Source organism: Pungitius pungitius, chromosome 21 (genome assembly GCF_949316345.1).
Source record: "Pungitius pungitius chromosome 21, fPunPun2.1, whole genome shotgun sequence".
Taxonomy (NCBI): domain Eukaryota; kingdom Metazoa; phylum Chordata; class Actinopteri; order Perciformes; family Gasterosteidae; genus Pungitius; species Pungitius pungitius.
In genome coordinates this window covers 12995102-13012937 of record NC_084920.1, presented here as the reverse complement: position 1 = coordinate 13012937, position 17836 = coordinate 12995102, and the positions used below count along the sequence as shown (strand labels likewise).

The following is a 17836-nucleotide window of genomic DNA, read 5'->3' as shown; positions in this document are numbered from 1 at the left end:
ACAACTCATATACACCCGTGACTTCATGCCCCATAATTCCGTCCGGCCCCTCGGTTACTACTTCCTCCTGCCTTGCGCAAGCTCACATCGATGTAGAATGCGGATTTGGAAGCTAGCAAGAATAGCTAGCCATTGAGCTAAAAACAAGGTTCTTGTTGTGAGGCTTCAAACGGGTAAAATGTCTAAAACACACGCAATGCCCCCTTCGTCTTCGGCAGTGACGACCACCGGGGGACCCTCCTCGTCCTCCTCGTCCTCGCCCGCTGGGGGCTCGACTTCTCCCGCAACCGTGTTGAACGTGCAGCCCGAGAAACCTCCACATTACACGTACGTAGCTAGTTAGCTGGGTTAGCTTTGCCAAATGTACACAACATCACGTGTAGCTTGATCACAGCCGAATGGTATATGACTAAACGAGTGAGTTAGGAACTTGATGTTCTGTAACAGGACTGAACCAGGCCCACCTAGCAATAATGTGCCCAGTAAGTTAACGTATGTAGCAGCAGGTCTCCATGAAAGAGGCCTCACGTTGACGAAGAGTTGCCATGTCTTCCCTGGTCTTTGCCACAGCACCGTTTAAGTTCTGCATTTGAGAATGTGTCTCACTGCGTTTATTTGCATTTGATGCATTATATGCAAGTACCACTGTGGTCACATTAGCAGAGAATAATATGGAAAAGAATAATGGTATGAAAGAGAGGGGCCACTTTAAAAATCCCCCCTGCGAGCAAAGCCATTGTGTATACTGTAGAAAGATACAAGCAAATTATTACTTGATGAAGGCACGTTTATAGATTTTCATTTAACTGGTGTTGCTTTCTCCTCCAGATATTTAAAGGAGTTCAGAACTGAGCAGTGCCCCCTGTTCGTACAGCATAAATGTACACAACACAGGCCGTTTTCCTGTTTCCACTGGCACTTCCTGAACCAGCGGCGCCGCAGACCCATCCGAAGGCGGGACGGGACCTTCAACTACAGCCCAGATGTGTACTGTACCAAATATGACGAAGGAACGGGCACCTGCCCTGATGGAGACGAGTGAGTGTGACGTCCAAGGCGGCTTTGCGTTACGTTTGCTTCGCTTATCGTGAGCCCCTCACCACAGCCCTGCGTTTAACATGTACAATCTCTTTGTGTTGATTTTGTTTTTTTCACACCAAATTGCCAAAAAACAGGCCACACTTTCTATCGATGAAAATGGGGACCTGAGTGTCGAGTCCTCGGGGAAAAGCATGCCGCTTTACTATTTGTAGTTGGAATTAGCGTATAAAAGTAAATTACTGGGTCTTTATTTAGAACACTCATCATACTTTTGTGGGTTTGCAGAAGCTGCCCTAACTCTAAATGGTCCAATCTGGCTCTTGTATCTTCTGCGACATATGTCAGCTTTCACATTTGCATCTTGAACTGTTCAACGGAAATCCACAGATGGGGTTGAAAATTGCATGTCAATGTAGCTTTGGGTGAAAGACAAGTAACGACTGCGGACACACCCTGTCCTCATTTAATAGGCATGTTCACAGTGAGCATTAGCATCTGCACAAAGCCTTTCTCCCACTCTGTGCAATACTTTGAGACTGAAATATGCAGAACAGTTATGATCTGTTTCTCACCCTGTTGTTGACGACTACAGACAATGGGGACATAAATAAAGGACAGAGGGAACTGGGTTATCTGTGATGTGTGCTAATAACCACATAGTGGAGCACTAAGTAAACATTGCAACCTATTCCTCTTCCAATTTTTATCACAAAAGAAAGACATCTCAGAGTCAAAGTAAATTGTTTGAGTTTAATAATAAAAAAAGAGTTACGCTGCGAAATGTCATTTGTATGTAGTTGTGTCAATAATAAGACAATTTTGTATACTGTAAAATATTGACCTCTATTGACCTGTGTACATGTTTTTTTTTTTTCTGTGCTCCAGATGCCCATTTCTACATCGGACTGCAGGGGACACGGAGCGAAGGTACCACCTCCGCTACTACAAGACAGGATCGTGTATTCATGAAACAGACGGAAAAGGCCACTGTAGCAAAAACGGATCCCACTGTGCCTTTGCCCACGGATCACATGACCTGCGCACTCCTGTCTATGACATCAGGTACCAAAATAACCAAATGATGCCACATGTTTGTGTATTTGCTGTTGTTTATCACCTACACTCTTTTTACAATGCAAATTTCCCAGGGAAGTGCAGGTAATGGAGACTCAGGGAGGCTCGGGGCCCACAGAGGGAAGCGCAGGAGACGGACAGTCGGGACAGGCAGCAAGCACGGCCCTCATAGAGAAGATATTGAGTGAGGAACCACGCTGGCAAGGTAAGTGTGTGTCGTAGTGCGAGAAGAAAAAAGGCCTTTGTTGAATCAATGCAAGATGCAGTATCTTATATCTGGTGGCATCACAAGTAATAAACTGTAAAGAGGAGCTCATACTCACAGCTATTGAAGAATTGCCAATCCTTTTATTTGAAATGATCTCGATTGGGTCACTCTCTGCTCGCCTCATTGTCTCCTTCTGTGTTTTTTTTACTCCTCAGATAACAACTATGTGCTGTCCCACTACAAGACCGAGCTCTGTAAGAAACCCCCCCGCCTCTGCCGTCAAGGCTACGCCTGTCCGTACTACCATAACAGCAAAGACCGCAGGCGCAGCCCGCACAAGCACAAATACAGGTGCACCCTCACATCTTGCAAAAGGCAAATATCTGTTGCGACTGTGCAAATTGTGAATGTGTTTAACAAACGGCGCTCTTTGCTCTTGCCGCCGCAGAGCGCTGCCATGTCCAGCTGTGAAACAGAGTGAGGAGTGGGGGGACCCCAGTAAATGTGAGGGAGCAGAGGGGTGCCAGTATTGCCACACAAGAACGGAACAGCAGTTCCACCCAGAGGTTTGCGTGAAAAGGCCCTCATAACATTTTTTGACCGCATCTCACGGGGGATGATTGTCAATGTTTTGTTGATTTTTCACTTGTTGTCTCAGATCTATAAATCCACAAAGTGTAACGACATGCAGCAGTGTGGCAGCTGTCCCAGAGGGCCCTTCTGTGCCTTTGCTCACGTCGAAAGTAAGTCTTCATATCACGTTTCCAAGGACCTCTCTCAACTCAACTCTCAACTCAACTTTATTTATAAAGCACTTTCAAAACCACAAGTGGAACCAAAGTGCTGTACAGAAGGTAAAATAAACAGTAAAAGAAAAAACACACAAAATAAAAACAAAGAATTAATACAAAACATACGATGTACAAACCTTACAAGGCATTATCAAATGCTAAAGAAAACAAGTGAGTTTTAAGCGCACTCTGAAAGACGCCCAGGGAAGGACAGGTTTTCCAAAGCCTAGGAGCCGCAACAGAAAAGGCCCGATCACCTTTACATTTTAAACGGGTTCGCGGAACCTCGAGAAGCAACTGATCTCTCGAGTCTGACGATTCATCCCGCTATTCACCGATACATTCTTGATTGATATCATTGCTTTTTCAACCTTCCCCCCCCCAGGGCCCTTTGTTCCCGAGGAGCCTCCATTCCCCACACCAAGCTCCCCCCCGCCCCCCAGACCTCCGGACCCTCTTCCTGCCCAGGAAGCTCCCCCGAGCCCCAACCAACACAACATGGGCCACGGGCCTGGTCGTGTTGCGGACCCGTTCTCGCAGTGCGTGGCGGAGCGCGGCCTGCTGGGTAGCGTTCTGTCTCTGTGCGAGGACATGAGGGAGAGGGCGGAGCCCCCGTCTCCCTGGGCAGGAGAGGGCGGGTACGGCAGGGCACCGGGATTTGAGAGGGAGGATCAGGTGAGAAGGACACATCTCTTGAGTGATGCCAAAGTGTCTAATAAATGGTGGTTCATTTTTTGTTTTACTGCTTTCTGGTTTCAGGCAAAGCAAAGATGTTTTGCCCTCGAGCAACGCAGCAGGGAATTGGCAATAGTACAAAGCAAACAGGTAAAAACTCAAGTTGTTTCTTACTTACCTACTAAACACTTCCAGAAACCACACTAAACATTTGTTACCCTTCAGGACTTGTTAGTGTTTCTGCCCGTCGGAAGCCCTTTGAGTCTGTCCTCCAGCATCCCCTCCAGTCTGGCAGCAACCCCACCGAGCCCCGCCCCTCTGGGAGCCCCAGGATCCGGCATGTCCTCTGGGATGAATGCCAACGCCTTGCCCTTCTACCCTACCAGTGAGACAGTGGAGTCAGTTGTTGGTGGGTTATGCACAAAAAATTCCGGACCCACATGTTAAACGCTTGTGCCGATACAAAAATAACTGCATGCCTGACAAATAGCTTGTGTGTGTGTGTGTGTGTGTGTGTGTGTTGTAGAGTCCGCCCTGGACGATCTGGACCTGAATGACTTTGGTGTGTCGGTGTTGGAGAGGAACTTGGAAAGCAGCTCTGCTCTGCCCAGTGTGGGAGTTATGCCGGGTATTTTTCAGGACACAAATATGAACGCATATTTACAGACATAAAGTAAACTTTTTTTTTGTCTCCATTTATAGGGGGAAGCCACTTTCAGAGTTCAGCCCCAGTCAATATCCCCGGCTCCTTTAGCAGCTCCGCTCCCTTCAGCTCCCCTTCGCCGTCTCCTCCAATCAGGCCGCACTCTTCACTGTTTTTTTCAACACACCTCTCACAACCTGGCCAATCAGAAAGCACCTTCTTGGGAGCCTCTCACAACCATCTAGGTTCGGCAGGGAAATCGATCAAAGACACAGTGGTGTAGGGAGAGATAATCTGGCGTTCCTCATGCATATGCTTTATCTTTGCAGGTCTGAATGGTATGAGCACTAATATCTGGGAGCATTTTCCATCAGGCCAGGGCTCCCCTGGCACCCCTCCCACCCTCCTGCCCTCTGGCCCCGGTCCAGAGACCTCCAGGCTCAAGCAGGAGCTGGAGGAAACTCACGGGGCCCTGAAGCAGTGGGGTCAGAGCTGGAGACACACGGCTCAGGTAGGTAGGTAGTGGGGCACATGTGCACGCATGCTTGTGACGGTGCGCTTAAGAATGGGACTGGCGCGTTTTTTTTTAGTTTGGTAAATGATCGCTCTATGTCTTGCAGTCGTGGGCCACGCTGAAAGCGGACGCCGAGGAGTCGCGAGCTCACGCCGCGCGGCTGACCATGGAAGCAGAGCGAGCCAAGCAGTCCGAGGAGGAGGCGCAGAGGCAGGCGTCTGTCCTGCAGGAGGCGCTGGAGAGCCTACGGAGTGGAGACAACCCCCATTTAGCGCTGCACCAACTCCAGCTGCTGCACCGGCTGCCCTTGGAGTCGGTCCTCAGCTTGCAGGCTCAGCTCTGCAGCTGCTTACACACTGTGGAACAGGTAATACCGGCAAGCCGCTCGGTGGACCCAAATATTGGTCTTGATTTAATTTTAGATAACTGATACGAAACAGCTCACAACTCTCACACCCTCAATGTTTTTTCTGTATTCTTTTGGTTGTAAAATAATCAAGAGCAATAATGTCGTTTTTACACTTGAGGGTTTAGTGTTGCTTCACTCTCAAAAATAGTGGCCCCCTAAATAGTCCAACGTCCTTCCTTTAAGAGGTCTAAATCCTTTTTCCTCTGCGTTTTGTCCAAGGTGGTGTACAGGAAACAGAGACAGTGCTGTGTGACGTGTGGCGAGCAGGGCTCGGTGTCCCTAACCTGTGGCCACGGACTTCAGTGTGAGAGCTGCTCTGCCTCCACTGAGTGCCCGCTGTGCCCCGAACAGACCCTGGAGCAGCAGCTCTCTTGACCCCCCCCCCCCCCACCCCGACTCCCACCGGGACCCCGCAGATTCCAAACCAGTCGATCCTGATTCCACAGACACCAGCTTTGGATCTCAACCGCCATCCGAAATCATGTCGCGGCCCTTTTTCAGAATCTGCTAACGACACAGGCGCTGACTCGGTTTTGTACTTTTAAGATGACGTTTACTGATAAATGAGGTTTCTAAGTGAAAGTTGTTCATGTGGAATTTAGAATTAATAATTTTTCTAGTGGTTACCTGAATTGGTTACCACCAGAATTTTGGTTACCACCAGAATTTTTTTTTACTTATGCTCTTGACCAGCAACACTGTTCAGAACCCCTAGATTTTTGAAAATCACTTTATGACCTGCTGTTTTTTCTACTCTAACCCTACCTATAAGCTTTTAAGACATGGTTCTCAATCATATTTTGAAATGTTTTGAAGTATACGCTCACCCTGAAGATCGTTTCTGTAGTGTTATAGAGCTTTTGGGCATCTTCATTGGGATCTGTGGAGGTTTAGAGATGTCTCCTTGTGCCAACACTACGCTTTTTTGCCTATGTGTTCTATACAATTCAACAGTTAAGTCTCTTTCCAGAAATCATGACCTTTACTCGTGATAATTCACAGTCCTTAATTATCACTGTCCTCATAAACCACAATAATCATAATCTAAAGTCGGGAACAATCCACATTTTTTTACTCAAGTAAGCTGTCTATCACAAGTAGAAAAAAGCAAACTAGTGGTCTTCTTTACTGACTTCTAATACTTAGTGGCCAGGTCGTACCATTGTGGCACATTCAGTGTTTGCATCAGAACTGTTTTATGATTTCTGAAAAGAGGCAAGTTAAGTTGTTGTACAGCAAAGATCTCCAAACTTGTAGGTGGATGCAAGATACGGCGGGTTAGCAGGGTTATGAGCAGTCTTAACAGAATCAAGAGGTCCAAGCATCCTCCAGTAAAAGGGGTGCGGCTTATTATCATTATTTTTTGTTTAATTAAAAACAATTTCCATAGTTTTTTCTAGCAAAATATATCTAAAAGGGTCAATTACTGTTGAATAACAGAATTTATTTAAAAATGTATTAATATTTGTTTCAATTTACAACAGATGGCCTCTTTTAAACTCTCAGGTTGTCTCTAATATTCCTCTGCATAAACTGGAAGAGGAACGCATGTTAACACAATCAAAGCAAATGTATTCAGTCATCTTGTGTAGTCTTTGAAATTTCTTTTTTTAATTTTACTTAAGCTTTTCATGTCAACTTGGACGTACCAACTTTTATTAAAACGCGGCCCACTTTTTGTTTCAAATCAACGTCTCAACGGTTTCTTTGCCAACATTTTTTTTTTTTTTTTATTTTTTTTTTTACATTTGTAGTATTCTTTGACATTTTTTTGTGTGTCAAATATAGTCCAATACATATATATACACACATAGTTAAGTGATACCATACTTATTTCTTGCACTGATTAAGACCTAGCATCAGGAAGCAGCCAGATGTGTGAGGTGATGAGGTTTGAATCCGCTGTGAAAGGGTTGATGATCCCTCTTCGGTAAACCCATGCTCACTAACGCAACTCATCCGACGCCAATTTGGTACAGATCATTCAAAATAAATTGTATATTTTTTGAAGGAAGAAGTTGTCTTTGAGTTGTTTTTTTTAGGGTTGAATGCCCTCCTGGGACTGTCTCTCTCTCTGTCTTCGCTTCTTCACGTAGGCCTGAGCCTCTTGCTCCCCTCTCCTGGACTCCAGTAGTGCCAGAATGCTGTCCTCTGGGAAATGAAAAACAGTTTCAGAATTTAGTTTACGTCTTCATCTTAAAGCTATTTTTTTTTCATATTGTTGTACGACAACATCTGGGACCAGAAAGGGTCCAAAATGTGCTGAAATATAAGGTCCCAGCATGTCGTTATTTTCCCTGTGTCCCTTTAGTGACAGTGAATAAAGTACTGCTGCATTGGTCCAAACCCACTGACGGGTCATACCGTTATGTTTGGGATGCATTAGAGGCAATCGGATCTGAGCAGGCGTGACTTCTGGCTGTGAGCTGAGTCCATCTCCTTTCATTTCACCAGCGACTCCTGGTAGGCCCTTGAGGGCCAGGAAGGCCTCGCCTTCAAAGTCGTCCGTCATCAAGATGTCGTGGTCCAGCACCGTCAACACCAGGCATGCCCCTGGAGCCCGGCACTGATCCAGGGATACCAGACTGTGATATAAAGGGTTCAGAGATCAGATCATTAGTGTCGAGGCGGGGTCCGAAACATCCGTGCGGTTGTGCAGCATCACAAAGACCGGCGACTTACAATTCAAAGGCCTCCTCAAAAAGCGGATTGAGGTCCCGGCTCTTGATGCGAGTGCAGCGGGTCTCCACCTCTGGGAAAACGTGGTTCGGCTCCAGACTCAGCTGCACGAACGGATCGCTGAGACCTGGCGAAAAAGCACCAAAGTGTTAGTGCCACCGGGACAGGGGTTTCCCCCGTGACGGCTCCGTGGGGCTGCGCGGCCCTACCGTTAGAGTCCATTGGTAAGAGGTTGACCGCATTCAACACTTCAACTCGGAGTCTTTGGTCTGATCTGCTGTAGGAAGCCAGGAGGGTGACGGCTCCGTATTTCTCTGAGGTGTTCACGTTCTGTCGGGGGGGGGGAGAAGAGCAGAGCGCTCTTGAACAAGCAGGCGGGAGGTTTTTACGGCAGCCGGAGAAGCGTTTTTTCCCGCGGCCCCCGTCTCTCACCTGCTCCTGTATTTTCCTCTGAAGGAACTTCTCAATAAGCTGCCAGCTGCTCCGAGAGTTGTGAGTCAGGTGAGCTTTGAGAACCTGGACGTGGGAAGAAAGGAGAAACGTGAAGAAAGCCGATTGTAACACGCAGGGCCCGAATCAAAGTGTCGTCTTTCGTTTCTCACCATGTACTCGGGGGAGTGGAGCGTTTTCTCCGCGAGCCCGTTTCCCTCAGCGAGGAAGCACTGCTCCAGGCACTGAAAGGCACACAACACAACAATGTCTCACAGCTTCAGCCAATGTGAGCTTTAGAGCTGCTCCCAGGTGGATTTAGAGCGGGACCAGACCAGCCCCTTCCTTCTGCTTACAGTCTTCATGTTAAGATAAGCTACAAGTGGCTAATAACATACCTGGGGGAATTAAGAATGATGTTTCCCTCGTTTTTGGTTCGATGCTTAATAAAACCGGTTGCTAAACAGCGGCTAAATGAAACAGCTAAACGCCGTCACCAGAATCAAATACTTATTCTTTACATACTCATTTGTAGTTTTTTAATTGCTATTCACATACTGCACATACGGTTTCTTTTTGCAAATAAAGAAATTAGGAAAATTATGAAACACATGTTATCCATCACGCTTTATAGCCCGACGTTTACTTTTTGCCAACTGCATCATTCTTATTTACTTAAACTATTGACCTGATACATTCAGTGGAGCTGAAGCTAATTTACTATAAAAGCTTTCCTCTGACCGACCTGCAGCGTATACAGCAGTCTCTGGCAGAACACCATGAACCCTTCTTGCTGCGGATGCCGGGTGGACACCTGGTAGATGATCTTCACCGAGTTATTCCACAGAGGAGTCAGCAGACTGGACACGACAGGTGGAAAAAGAAGAAAAAAGTGTGACGTGACGTGATTTCCTCAAGTGGCGCATGAAGGCGGGAAAACTGGATTGAACCGACGTGGTTTCCACACGTAGCCTGTGTACCTGTTGAAGTTCTCTTGGACCAGATTTTCATTCATGTACTGCAGCTCCTGCTCCAGGTAGCGCATCAAAGGGGCTGCGGCCTAAAAGAGAAGAGGCCGGAAATCAGGCATCCACAGAAGGGCCCTGTATTTATCTTACAGTGGCGGTGATGGTCGCTTACGTCCTCTGTGGACTTGGAGGGAATCCTCCTCCTGGTTGACATGCTCCGGACTTGAGTCTCGATGTCCGTGTTCAACTGGAAAGGCCAACAAAAAGCACAAGGGTGCCGTTAAGGAGGTTTTCCCCATAAACCCTATTTGTCATTTTTGGTTGATTTATCAGCGTCTTAAATGTCCCACCTTTTTCCCGAGGGTGTCCAGAGCGGAGCCGATCTCTCGGCTGAGGACGCTCTGGGCTTGCTGCAGCTGTGAGGGCAGGGTGTTGTGGAACTGGCTTTCTCCGATCACGTTTTGGGTCCGATCCCGAAGCCCGGCCCAGTTGAGCTGTGTGGGCAGTTTGCTCAGCACTGACCGCAGGTGCTCCAGGTCGTTCACCACCACGCACAACTACGGAGAGACGAGGACAATTTGAGACGCGTGTCGTGCACACCATGCTGCTTCTTTTTCTTTCTTTTTTTTTTTTGACCCTGGCCCACTCCTCACCATGTTGATGGCACTGCCGGGGTCGGAGTTCTGCGACAGCACCCGGACTCTCTCCTTCAGGGCGTGACAGTAGTTCACCACAATTTTGCACACATCCTGAAAAAAAAGACGACAAAGGTTCCCACGTTCACATCATCTGAACAGACCGTCACGTGATTACCCGCCGCGTCGATGGCCTGCGTGCCGCACCTCGGTGAGCTTGACCATGAGCATGAAGGCCTCCTCGGGGTCGGGCCAGGACAGCTGCTCCCACAACTGGCAGATGGGTTGGATGCATGCCACCAGGTCCACCGCTGAGGTGCTGTGTTTTATGGGCACCGCACCAGACTGCAGGGGCTGGAGCTGAGAGGAGAGTTTAGAGCATATCATGCTAAAATCTACCTGTGGATGAAAATGAAGTTGAGTAGAATAGGAGAGCACTAAAATCCTGAGTGTTACCTGGTCCACCTGCACAGCCCTCTCCACCCTGTCCTGGGTAAGGCTGAACGCCCGGTTCAGCCAGTAGGGCAGAGCCTCTCTGAAGCCCTCTTGAAATTCGGTCAACTCAAGCGATCCCCTGAGACGACAAGTAGGCACTCCGGACATTTAGATGGTGCAGGATCAGAGAAGTAAAGAGCAGCTACTAGTTATAGATAAACATATACACCTTGATTGTACCTGCTTTCCACATACAACTGTGGAAGGATTTTTGTATCATCCAATAATATAACTTTGAAAGAAAGAGGTTTAGCTTTAGCTTCTAACCCCAAGTGATCACTCAAATCCAAACCTCTAGAACGTGGAGGGGAGGATTGTGGTGTGAGCGTGACAGCTGACCTTGTCTTTAAGAAAGCCTTGTCTTTGTGGATGGCCTGCAGGCTCAGGTACACAGGGAAAAGGGCGTTGGCTAGAGCCTGCTCCATCTGACCCTCCAGCATGGACAGCGTTTTCCTCACTTCTGTTGCCACCATGGAGTCAAACCTTTTGTAGACGACAGTAAACACGTCCACTTGCACGGCACTGGAGTGATGAGGGAAAAGCATATTGATGGGATCACAGTAAGTACACATCTTGTTTTGCTCGGTTTATTTTGGAAGAACTTTTGATGTCTTTTTTTCTCTTTGAACACCAACAAAACAAACAGGATTTAACAGGACATTACATGCATATTGTTTTACATTGACTACTTGACATAAAAGGTTTAATGGCTTTGTTCCAGTGAGCCACCGCAGAGGACCCTGTAACTGACCGCCCCGAATGTAACGTGACCATGGCCACTGTTTATTAGACACCCAAATATATCTGTCTGTTAATGACAGACGTTACTTCCGGTCATCCAATTGTGCCACCTCACCTGAGAAAAACCCGATTCCAAGCGTCCTTGTTGTGCTTTATGTCTTCCTGCACCTCCCCGATCAACCTGGAGAGGGCGCTCACGGTCTCTGCCAGGTCCTGTATGTCGGCACAGTGGAAAGACGATGTGACCTCAGTACCATACCGAAGGCCTTCATGATGAGCTTGTCCTCACCTTAGTCATCGGCTGATGCAGACCCCTTTTGATGGTGAACCACTCCTGTGTACCCGTCTGAAATAGACGTCCCATCAGGGGTAATCAAGGACTTCTGATACACCAAGTGATGGTAATTATCTCAATAGTTGTTTATTAATTACCTGTATGGCATCGTGGATCTCGTCGTGTAACTCAAACTTAGCCGGGTTCAGTTTCTGAAACGCCTTAGTCTTACAGATCTGGACCAGGATTCTGAGACGGAAGCACATTCCTGCATTGCCTGATCTGTGTGTTGAATCGCGACCATCACGCAGACTAACATTGAACCGTACCTGAGCAGTGTGTGTAGTTTCGGAGTAGCGCTGGGAGTCGGGGGGAAGATGTCTCTGTATTTGGCCACCAGACACAATCCGTACTGCAGGAAACCATGAAGAGAGTCCCCAAGTTCCTGTTTCTGTTAACAGAGTGCGACACCTTTATCAAAACCTCATGTGTGCTTGGATATGAACTCAAGAGTTGTGTGTTGTGTTTTCATTTCATGTTTAAAAAAAAAAAAAAAAGAACCAGGAGAGTCTGGGGTGAAAAGAGTTGAGTCAAGGAGCTGTAAAACAAATAAGAACTTAAAAGTCTTGCTTTCGAAATGTTTCCTTGTTTGGAGTATAGAAGCATTTGCAGCAAAACATGCTCAAAAATTGAAAATACAATTTAAGTTGTGTAATATGCGACAAGGACCCCACGTCAAACAATAATGGTAGAGTTTAAAAGTATTAAAATATTTGCACCTTAATTGTGGGGTAGTACAGCTATAAGTAAAAAAATGGCAGTTCAGTACTGAGTAGAACGGGATCATACTCCTAAAGGTCACGCCCGTACCTGTTGGTGCGGCAGCTCTTGCTGATGCCAGTGGTACTCCACGCTGGTCAGCTGCTGGAGGAGCACAGAAGAATCCACCTCTAGACTCTGGTACAGCTTGCTGTAGGCCACCCACTTCCTGTTGGAGGTGCACACATCCACAAACCCACTGAGAAGTGGAAACTGAAACAACTGAAACATGTGCAATTTGTGGGGGGTTGGAAGGTATGTTTTAAACCATGACAAAAATGTATTGATGTATATGAAGAGGAGTTTATAGAACTCCTGAATTGTGTAAGACGCAAAAGCTTCAAGTTGAAGTTCGTAATGTTAGTAAAAGGTACTGTTTGTCAAATTTACTCCGACTGTGTCCCTATGTCGTGCCAGCAGATCATGAGATGGATAATCTATGAAAATATCATGTTTCTCTGTTTCCTCGTAGTGCTGCGGAAGATGAACAACCAATCAGAGCTGCTCATCACAGTTCATCCATCTCATGTGCAATCTCAAGTTAATGACCGTCTGAGCAAATATGTTCATAAAAGTTACCCACTGAAGCTTTGAATCATTGTCATTAGCATCCATAGTTTGTCTGGTATTATGTATACGTCACATCAATACAATACCGCTAAAAGATGATGTATCATAAGATTGAATACTAACATTGCAATTTTCAATTCCTTCCAGTGTGTTGGGCTCATCTTCCTGTTTAAACACTGGTATAGTCTTATGTTAGCTACTATAACAGGGCCGCAGAGAACCTTTTTTCTAAATAAATATTTATATATCTATATATATATATTCCGTGAGCCAAAAAAGGGTTGGGGACCCGTCTATTATGAGATGTGAACACGGTGCTTACGCCAGGTCCTGGAGGAAAGGCGAGAGGTCGTTCTGCGAGGCGTAGAACTCCAGCAGAGTCTGAGCCTCGCCGCACAGCGCCCCTTTCCACGGAGCGGATCCCTGACAGGGGCCGGACGAGATGGGGCAGTGGAGCAAAAAAACGACAAGTCAGCCACTCAAGTGCTTTTTTTTCTTTTCAAAGGAAAAGAACAAAGTGCCCGTCCTATACCTTTTGCTTGGAGATGTAAGCGTGAACAAACTGCTGCAGAATCCCACAGTAGTTGGTGTAAGCACTGCGACCGGCACTCAGCGTCCCGTCTCTCTGCCAGTCACAAAACACACATCCAGTTTCAGAAATATTCCCAACTTGGATTGGTTATCTGTTCTCTCTTTACTGGAAGCCGTACATTCCAGCCAACCTCCTCTGGTTGCACACCTTTCACCAGTAAAAACCAGCACACTTTGTTTTTACAGACACATGTTTTGGTGCCTTAATTTCATAGATCCAAACATAAAACAGGGTTGCAAATGCACTGTTTGTTTTTTTACCGCTTTATGGATGAACTTGAGGTTCAGGTGGCACTTGCCGCGATTGGGATACGTCTCTGTTCTGGGCTCCAGGTTGTACCAATTGTCTTCAGTACAGTGGAGATCCTAAAGCGAAACAGTGCATATGAACATTAAAACCAGGAGGAACGGGAAAAGTAAAATAAAAAGTAAAATATGAATGTTTAGTACCTGTAGTTTCAGGACCACCTTGCCCAAAAAGTCATCCGTGCCTTTCTCCTTTTTGGCATCCTTGATCATCCTAAACAGGTTCAAGTGGACACGTTTACCTTTGCTTGGTCTTCTGTTTGTTTATAGTGTAGTTAATACCTTTTTAAACTGCTTAAGTTGGTTTTGATGTCCTCCAGTTTCTGAGTGAGTGAAACCTCTTCGTCCTTATCCCTGAAAGAGGAAGGATCGCCGTTAAGGTTCATGGGTTAATCCGTTCATGTAAAGGTGAATGCAATAAACGGGAAGATTTGAAAGCTCAGGATGTTTTCATCACCACATCTCAAGATGGAAACTGGCACCGGCGATGTCTCTGAACTCTCTAAACCAAAAAGAAAAACCCAATGAGGAAAAAAAACAAAACACTTTAACCCGTTATTCTGTTCCGACATGCAGCAAACACACACGCGTGGACTCACAGTATGAAGGTTTGGTTCCAAATAGGGTTTAGAGTCTGCTTCTTTATTTCTGACTGGTAGATTTTGTCATTGGACACAACGTCCTTCACAATAGATTTAGAGGGTTTGGCTTTGGAGCGCCGTGTTCGGCTCTCCTCCTCATCCTCCATGATGGTCAGCAGGCAGTACGGGTCACTGAAACCTGCTCAGCACCCAAAAAATGTACCGTGACTTGTAGCATGACAGGATTTGATAATTCAGAGCTACATAGCCGGTAGTCTACTCTGCATAAACTACAGACAGTTGTCAGGAAGTGAAAGTTATTAAAAGGCAATCCATCCGAGAGTTGTCGAAACATCTCACAGTCTCGCAATAAAATGTAAATGTGGGTGGAGCTAGACGACAGTTGTCACCACACCACGGAAGTCTACACCGGATATTGTCCAAGTACATTGAGTAGATATGGTCATAATGGTGGCGGCGCTGGTGGGGATTCATCCTCACCACTGATGTCTTTCCCCAGGATTTCCTTGGCTTCCTTTACAGTGGCCATGAGGCAGTATACTGGAGGCTGTGCGGGTCACATAGTTATTTTAGACATGTTGGCAGTCAGACAGTCACTTATTTGCAGCCTCAAACTCGAAGGGGATTGGTACGATAGATATCAGAAATAAGGCCCCGGACATATCCCTTCTCCCACCTCTGCGCCGTGCACGCTCTCCGTCAGGCTGCTGTGCTCGGCCTCCGTCATGGTGAACGCCTGGTGGATTCGAGACAGATGCAAGCGAGAAAAAGAGTGTAAGCGCTCGTACAACTGCACAGCGGCGGCGTTGCGCGTGTAATGGGTGAAGCCCGAAGGCGTTAACCTCCTGGATGTACTGGTGGAGGCGGCTCTCGGTGAAGACCTCGGCGGAGGACGGTTTGCCCATGCTGTGAGCGATGGTGTACAGCAGCTCTTTGTACAGAGGCTTCAGCTTTGAACAGGAATAAACAGAGTGAGAGCTCGATAATGGGGGAACATTTCATGTTTTTCTTTTATTCCAAGCACAGCACACGAATGGTGATACCTCCAGCTCCTTGTGTCTCCGCTCCCTCTCCTCTGGGTTCTCATTTTCCTGGAAATCCTGTAGAGGAAGAGAACATTTTCTACACTATTTTCTCTGACGCAGGAGGTAACTTCAAGGCATTCTGAGGTTTTCATTTCAGGCACTTGCAGGACAAGGAGCGTCGCTTACCCTCCTGTCTCTCGCCTTCCTCGTCAACCCCAGTTTACGTACATTGGCAGGTGAGAACTGACAAGAGAAAGACGGAAAGAGAAAAACGTCAGCCGGTACAAAACTCCTGTTCTCATCCATTTGGTACAGATCATCACTATGGACGGACATTTGAATGCTTTCTCCCTTTCCACAAACAGCCAGTGGTTCGCTTTTTTTTGTTTTCATTCAGAATTCATGGTTGGTATTTTGGAGTTGGGTAATCCATCACTTCCACAAGTCTCTCTGCAAACTAGTGTTTCAATTCTGTAGATTTGGGGGATTTATTCATAACAAGTATTCATTCAAATGAGAAAGTAACTCGATAGTGCCATCGTTCCTGCAGAGATGATACAACTTTAAAAATCAGTGTTTGACAAGCGAGGCGGCAGCCACCAGCTTTACCTGTTTGGGTTTTGAGGAGCCGTGTTCCTGGAAGACAGACGATACAGGTGCTTATGTTTAAAATACACACAGTCCAATGATGATGTCACAGTGCCAGGTTGAGTGAAACAGGCATTTAAAAATGACTTGATCTCATCGTCAGCCTTTTATAAGGCAGGAATCCTTAAGATACTTCAACTTGAAAAAAAACTAAACACCACTAGGCTCAAGAAACGCTGCTGTTTTTTATTACCAATAAGGCCTTCCTCTGCAAGGGACTTCCTCTCTCACTGATAGTGAAAATGCCTTTGAAGCAACAACCCACCTTATATCCAACTGGGGGATTTTGCCTTAAAGGAAATAACAGTCGCTCAAACTACAAATAATAATACAAATATACCTGTGTCCAACCACACAGCAATTTCCATCATCTTTGCATACAGCAGCAGATCTACTGTGTGCTCATTAAACATCAAGCAAACACAGACTACGTATGGCGTCTTCCGTGATAAATTACTTTGTCCTGCATCATGTGATTCTAACATGCCTCCGAGGTACTTATGAATCATAGTCACAGCATCTTGAAATAGCCATTTGGAAAACCGGACTCAAGGGTCTCTGTAGGGTTTTAACTCAGTTGCAGATCATTTTAGGGGATTTCCCAAAGAAGAAAAGAAAGTGATCAGCTCAAGGATGAATAAACAAAATAGAGAAAGAAACACAAAACCCCTTGAGAGCACAGGACGTTAATAAACTGATACATTTGATAGCATCATCAGTTGGGCCATCAACTACGCCACATAAACTAGGTGGTTAGCAGCTGGCATTCAGAAAGCCAAAATGAAACAAAAATGTACTCCAGTTTAGACATATCACAAAATTCGAGTGCATTGTAGTCCGTACCTGTTCAGGAGTTTGCAGTAGATTGTCTCTTGTGATGGTGGGCTCGCTTTGACTTGACATAATGATGCTATGATATGAAAACCAGACCCCTGCTGCTGCGTTTTGTGTGTGTGTGTGATATGGGGAAGCTGTGTTTCGATGAAGTATCACTCAGCAGCAGGAAGCCATTACTTCCTGCATACGGTGGTAACGTCAATAACTATGACTTGCGGCGTTTTGTTCATCTAGGCGCCCCAAAACATTGTGCCTGGATGAAAAAATAACCGGTATCATTTTTTCTCTGACTCTAGAGCCAACACATTTATGGTATTCATTTCAATACACGTGTGATTCATTTTAGATTCTTTTTTTCTTAGACCTTAAACAAACAAAAAAAAAGAATGTGAGTTTTTATTGATGTAAATAAGATAAATACTGCAAATACAGTGACTATAAAATCTTCATGTAAAATGACAATAGAAAAAAATATTTTTTGAGCAATTGTCCTTATTTGTCGATTTTTTTAGTTGATGGATTCATTGTTTGGACAATAACATCGCTGGAAAGAGGTTTTCATTTTTTAAATGGACGCTACAATTTTCTAAAGCCTTTGTTGACTTTATTGAATGGCTTTCGTTGTCCGACCATCGGTCCAACACCTACTGATAGCGAATTAAAAAAAGAAACCAATATTTGCATTTGAGAAGCGTGAATGCCACATTTGAAAACCTCCTTTACATTTTCTATATCAGTTGTCACACAAAAAAGTCCTACTGTGTGTCACAGAGAGAGAAAAGAAAGGACAGAACAGACCTAGACTATTGTTTGCCAACCCACATGAAGTTGCATTTTCTTTCACAACCTTGCGGGCCCTTTA

The 17836-nt window shown here is 45.9% G+C and overlaps 2 protein-coding genes across 3 annotated transcripts; one reads left to right on the top strand and one right to left on the bottom strand.

Annotated features, from left to right (window-relative positions):
* The first annotated feature begins 64 nt into the window (after positions 1-64).
* On the top strand, positions 65-6911 carry unk (unk zinc finger). Of its 2 annotated transcripts, none has more exons than XM_037463427.2 (15): positions 65-327; positions 829-1038; positions 1927-2103; positions 2190-2320; positions 2539-2674; positions 2772-2889; positions 2982-3066; positions 3500-3789; positions 3874-3939; positions 4015-4198; positions 4316-4417; positions 4492-4677; positions 4762-4947; positions 5053-5313; positions 5575-6911. In XM_037463427.2, the coding sequence occupies exons 1-15, from the start codon at positions 179-181 to the stop codon at positions 5661-5663; spliced, it is 2370 nt and encodes a 789-aa protein (XP_037319324.2). In that variant the 5' UTR covers positions 65-178; the 3' UTR covers positions 5664-6911. The 2 variants fall into 2 exon arrangements, with proteins under 2 accessions (XP_037319324.2, XP_037319323.2); XM_037463426.2 differs by having other exon boundaries at positions 66-327; positions 4762-4943.
* An 83-nt stretch (positions 6912-6994) lies between these two features.
* Positions 6995-17153, bottom strand: unc13d (unc-13 homolog D (C. elegans)). Its single transcript, XM_037463425.2, has 33 exons — positions 16981-17153; positions 16099-16125; positions 15676-15732; positions 15508-15564; positions 15307-15414; positions 15141-15200; positions 14945-15011; positions 14462-14642; positions 14320-14364; positions 14145-14216; positions 14007-14076; positions 13818-13922; positions 13498-13590; positions 13288-13388; positions 12447-12564; positions 11906-12027; positions 11735-11825; positions 11592-11648; positions 11418-11515; positions 10901-11083; positions 10523-10640; positions 10274-10426; positions 10085-10180; positions 9782-9988; positions 9604-9678; positions 9444-9523; positions 9209-9323; positions 8637-8708; positions 8467-8550; positions 8244-8364; positions 8038-8161; positions 7720-7940; positions 6995-7506 (listed from the first exon to the last, which is right to left on the bottom strand). The coding sequence occupies exons 1-33, from the start codon at positions 17038-17040 to the stop codon at positions 7394-7396; spliced, it is 3351 nt and encodes a 1116-aa protein (XP_037319322.2). The 5' UTR covers positions 17041-17153; the 3' UTR covers positions 6995-7393.
* Positions 17154-17836: the final 683 nt, after the last annotated feature.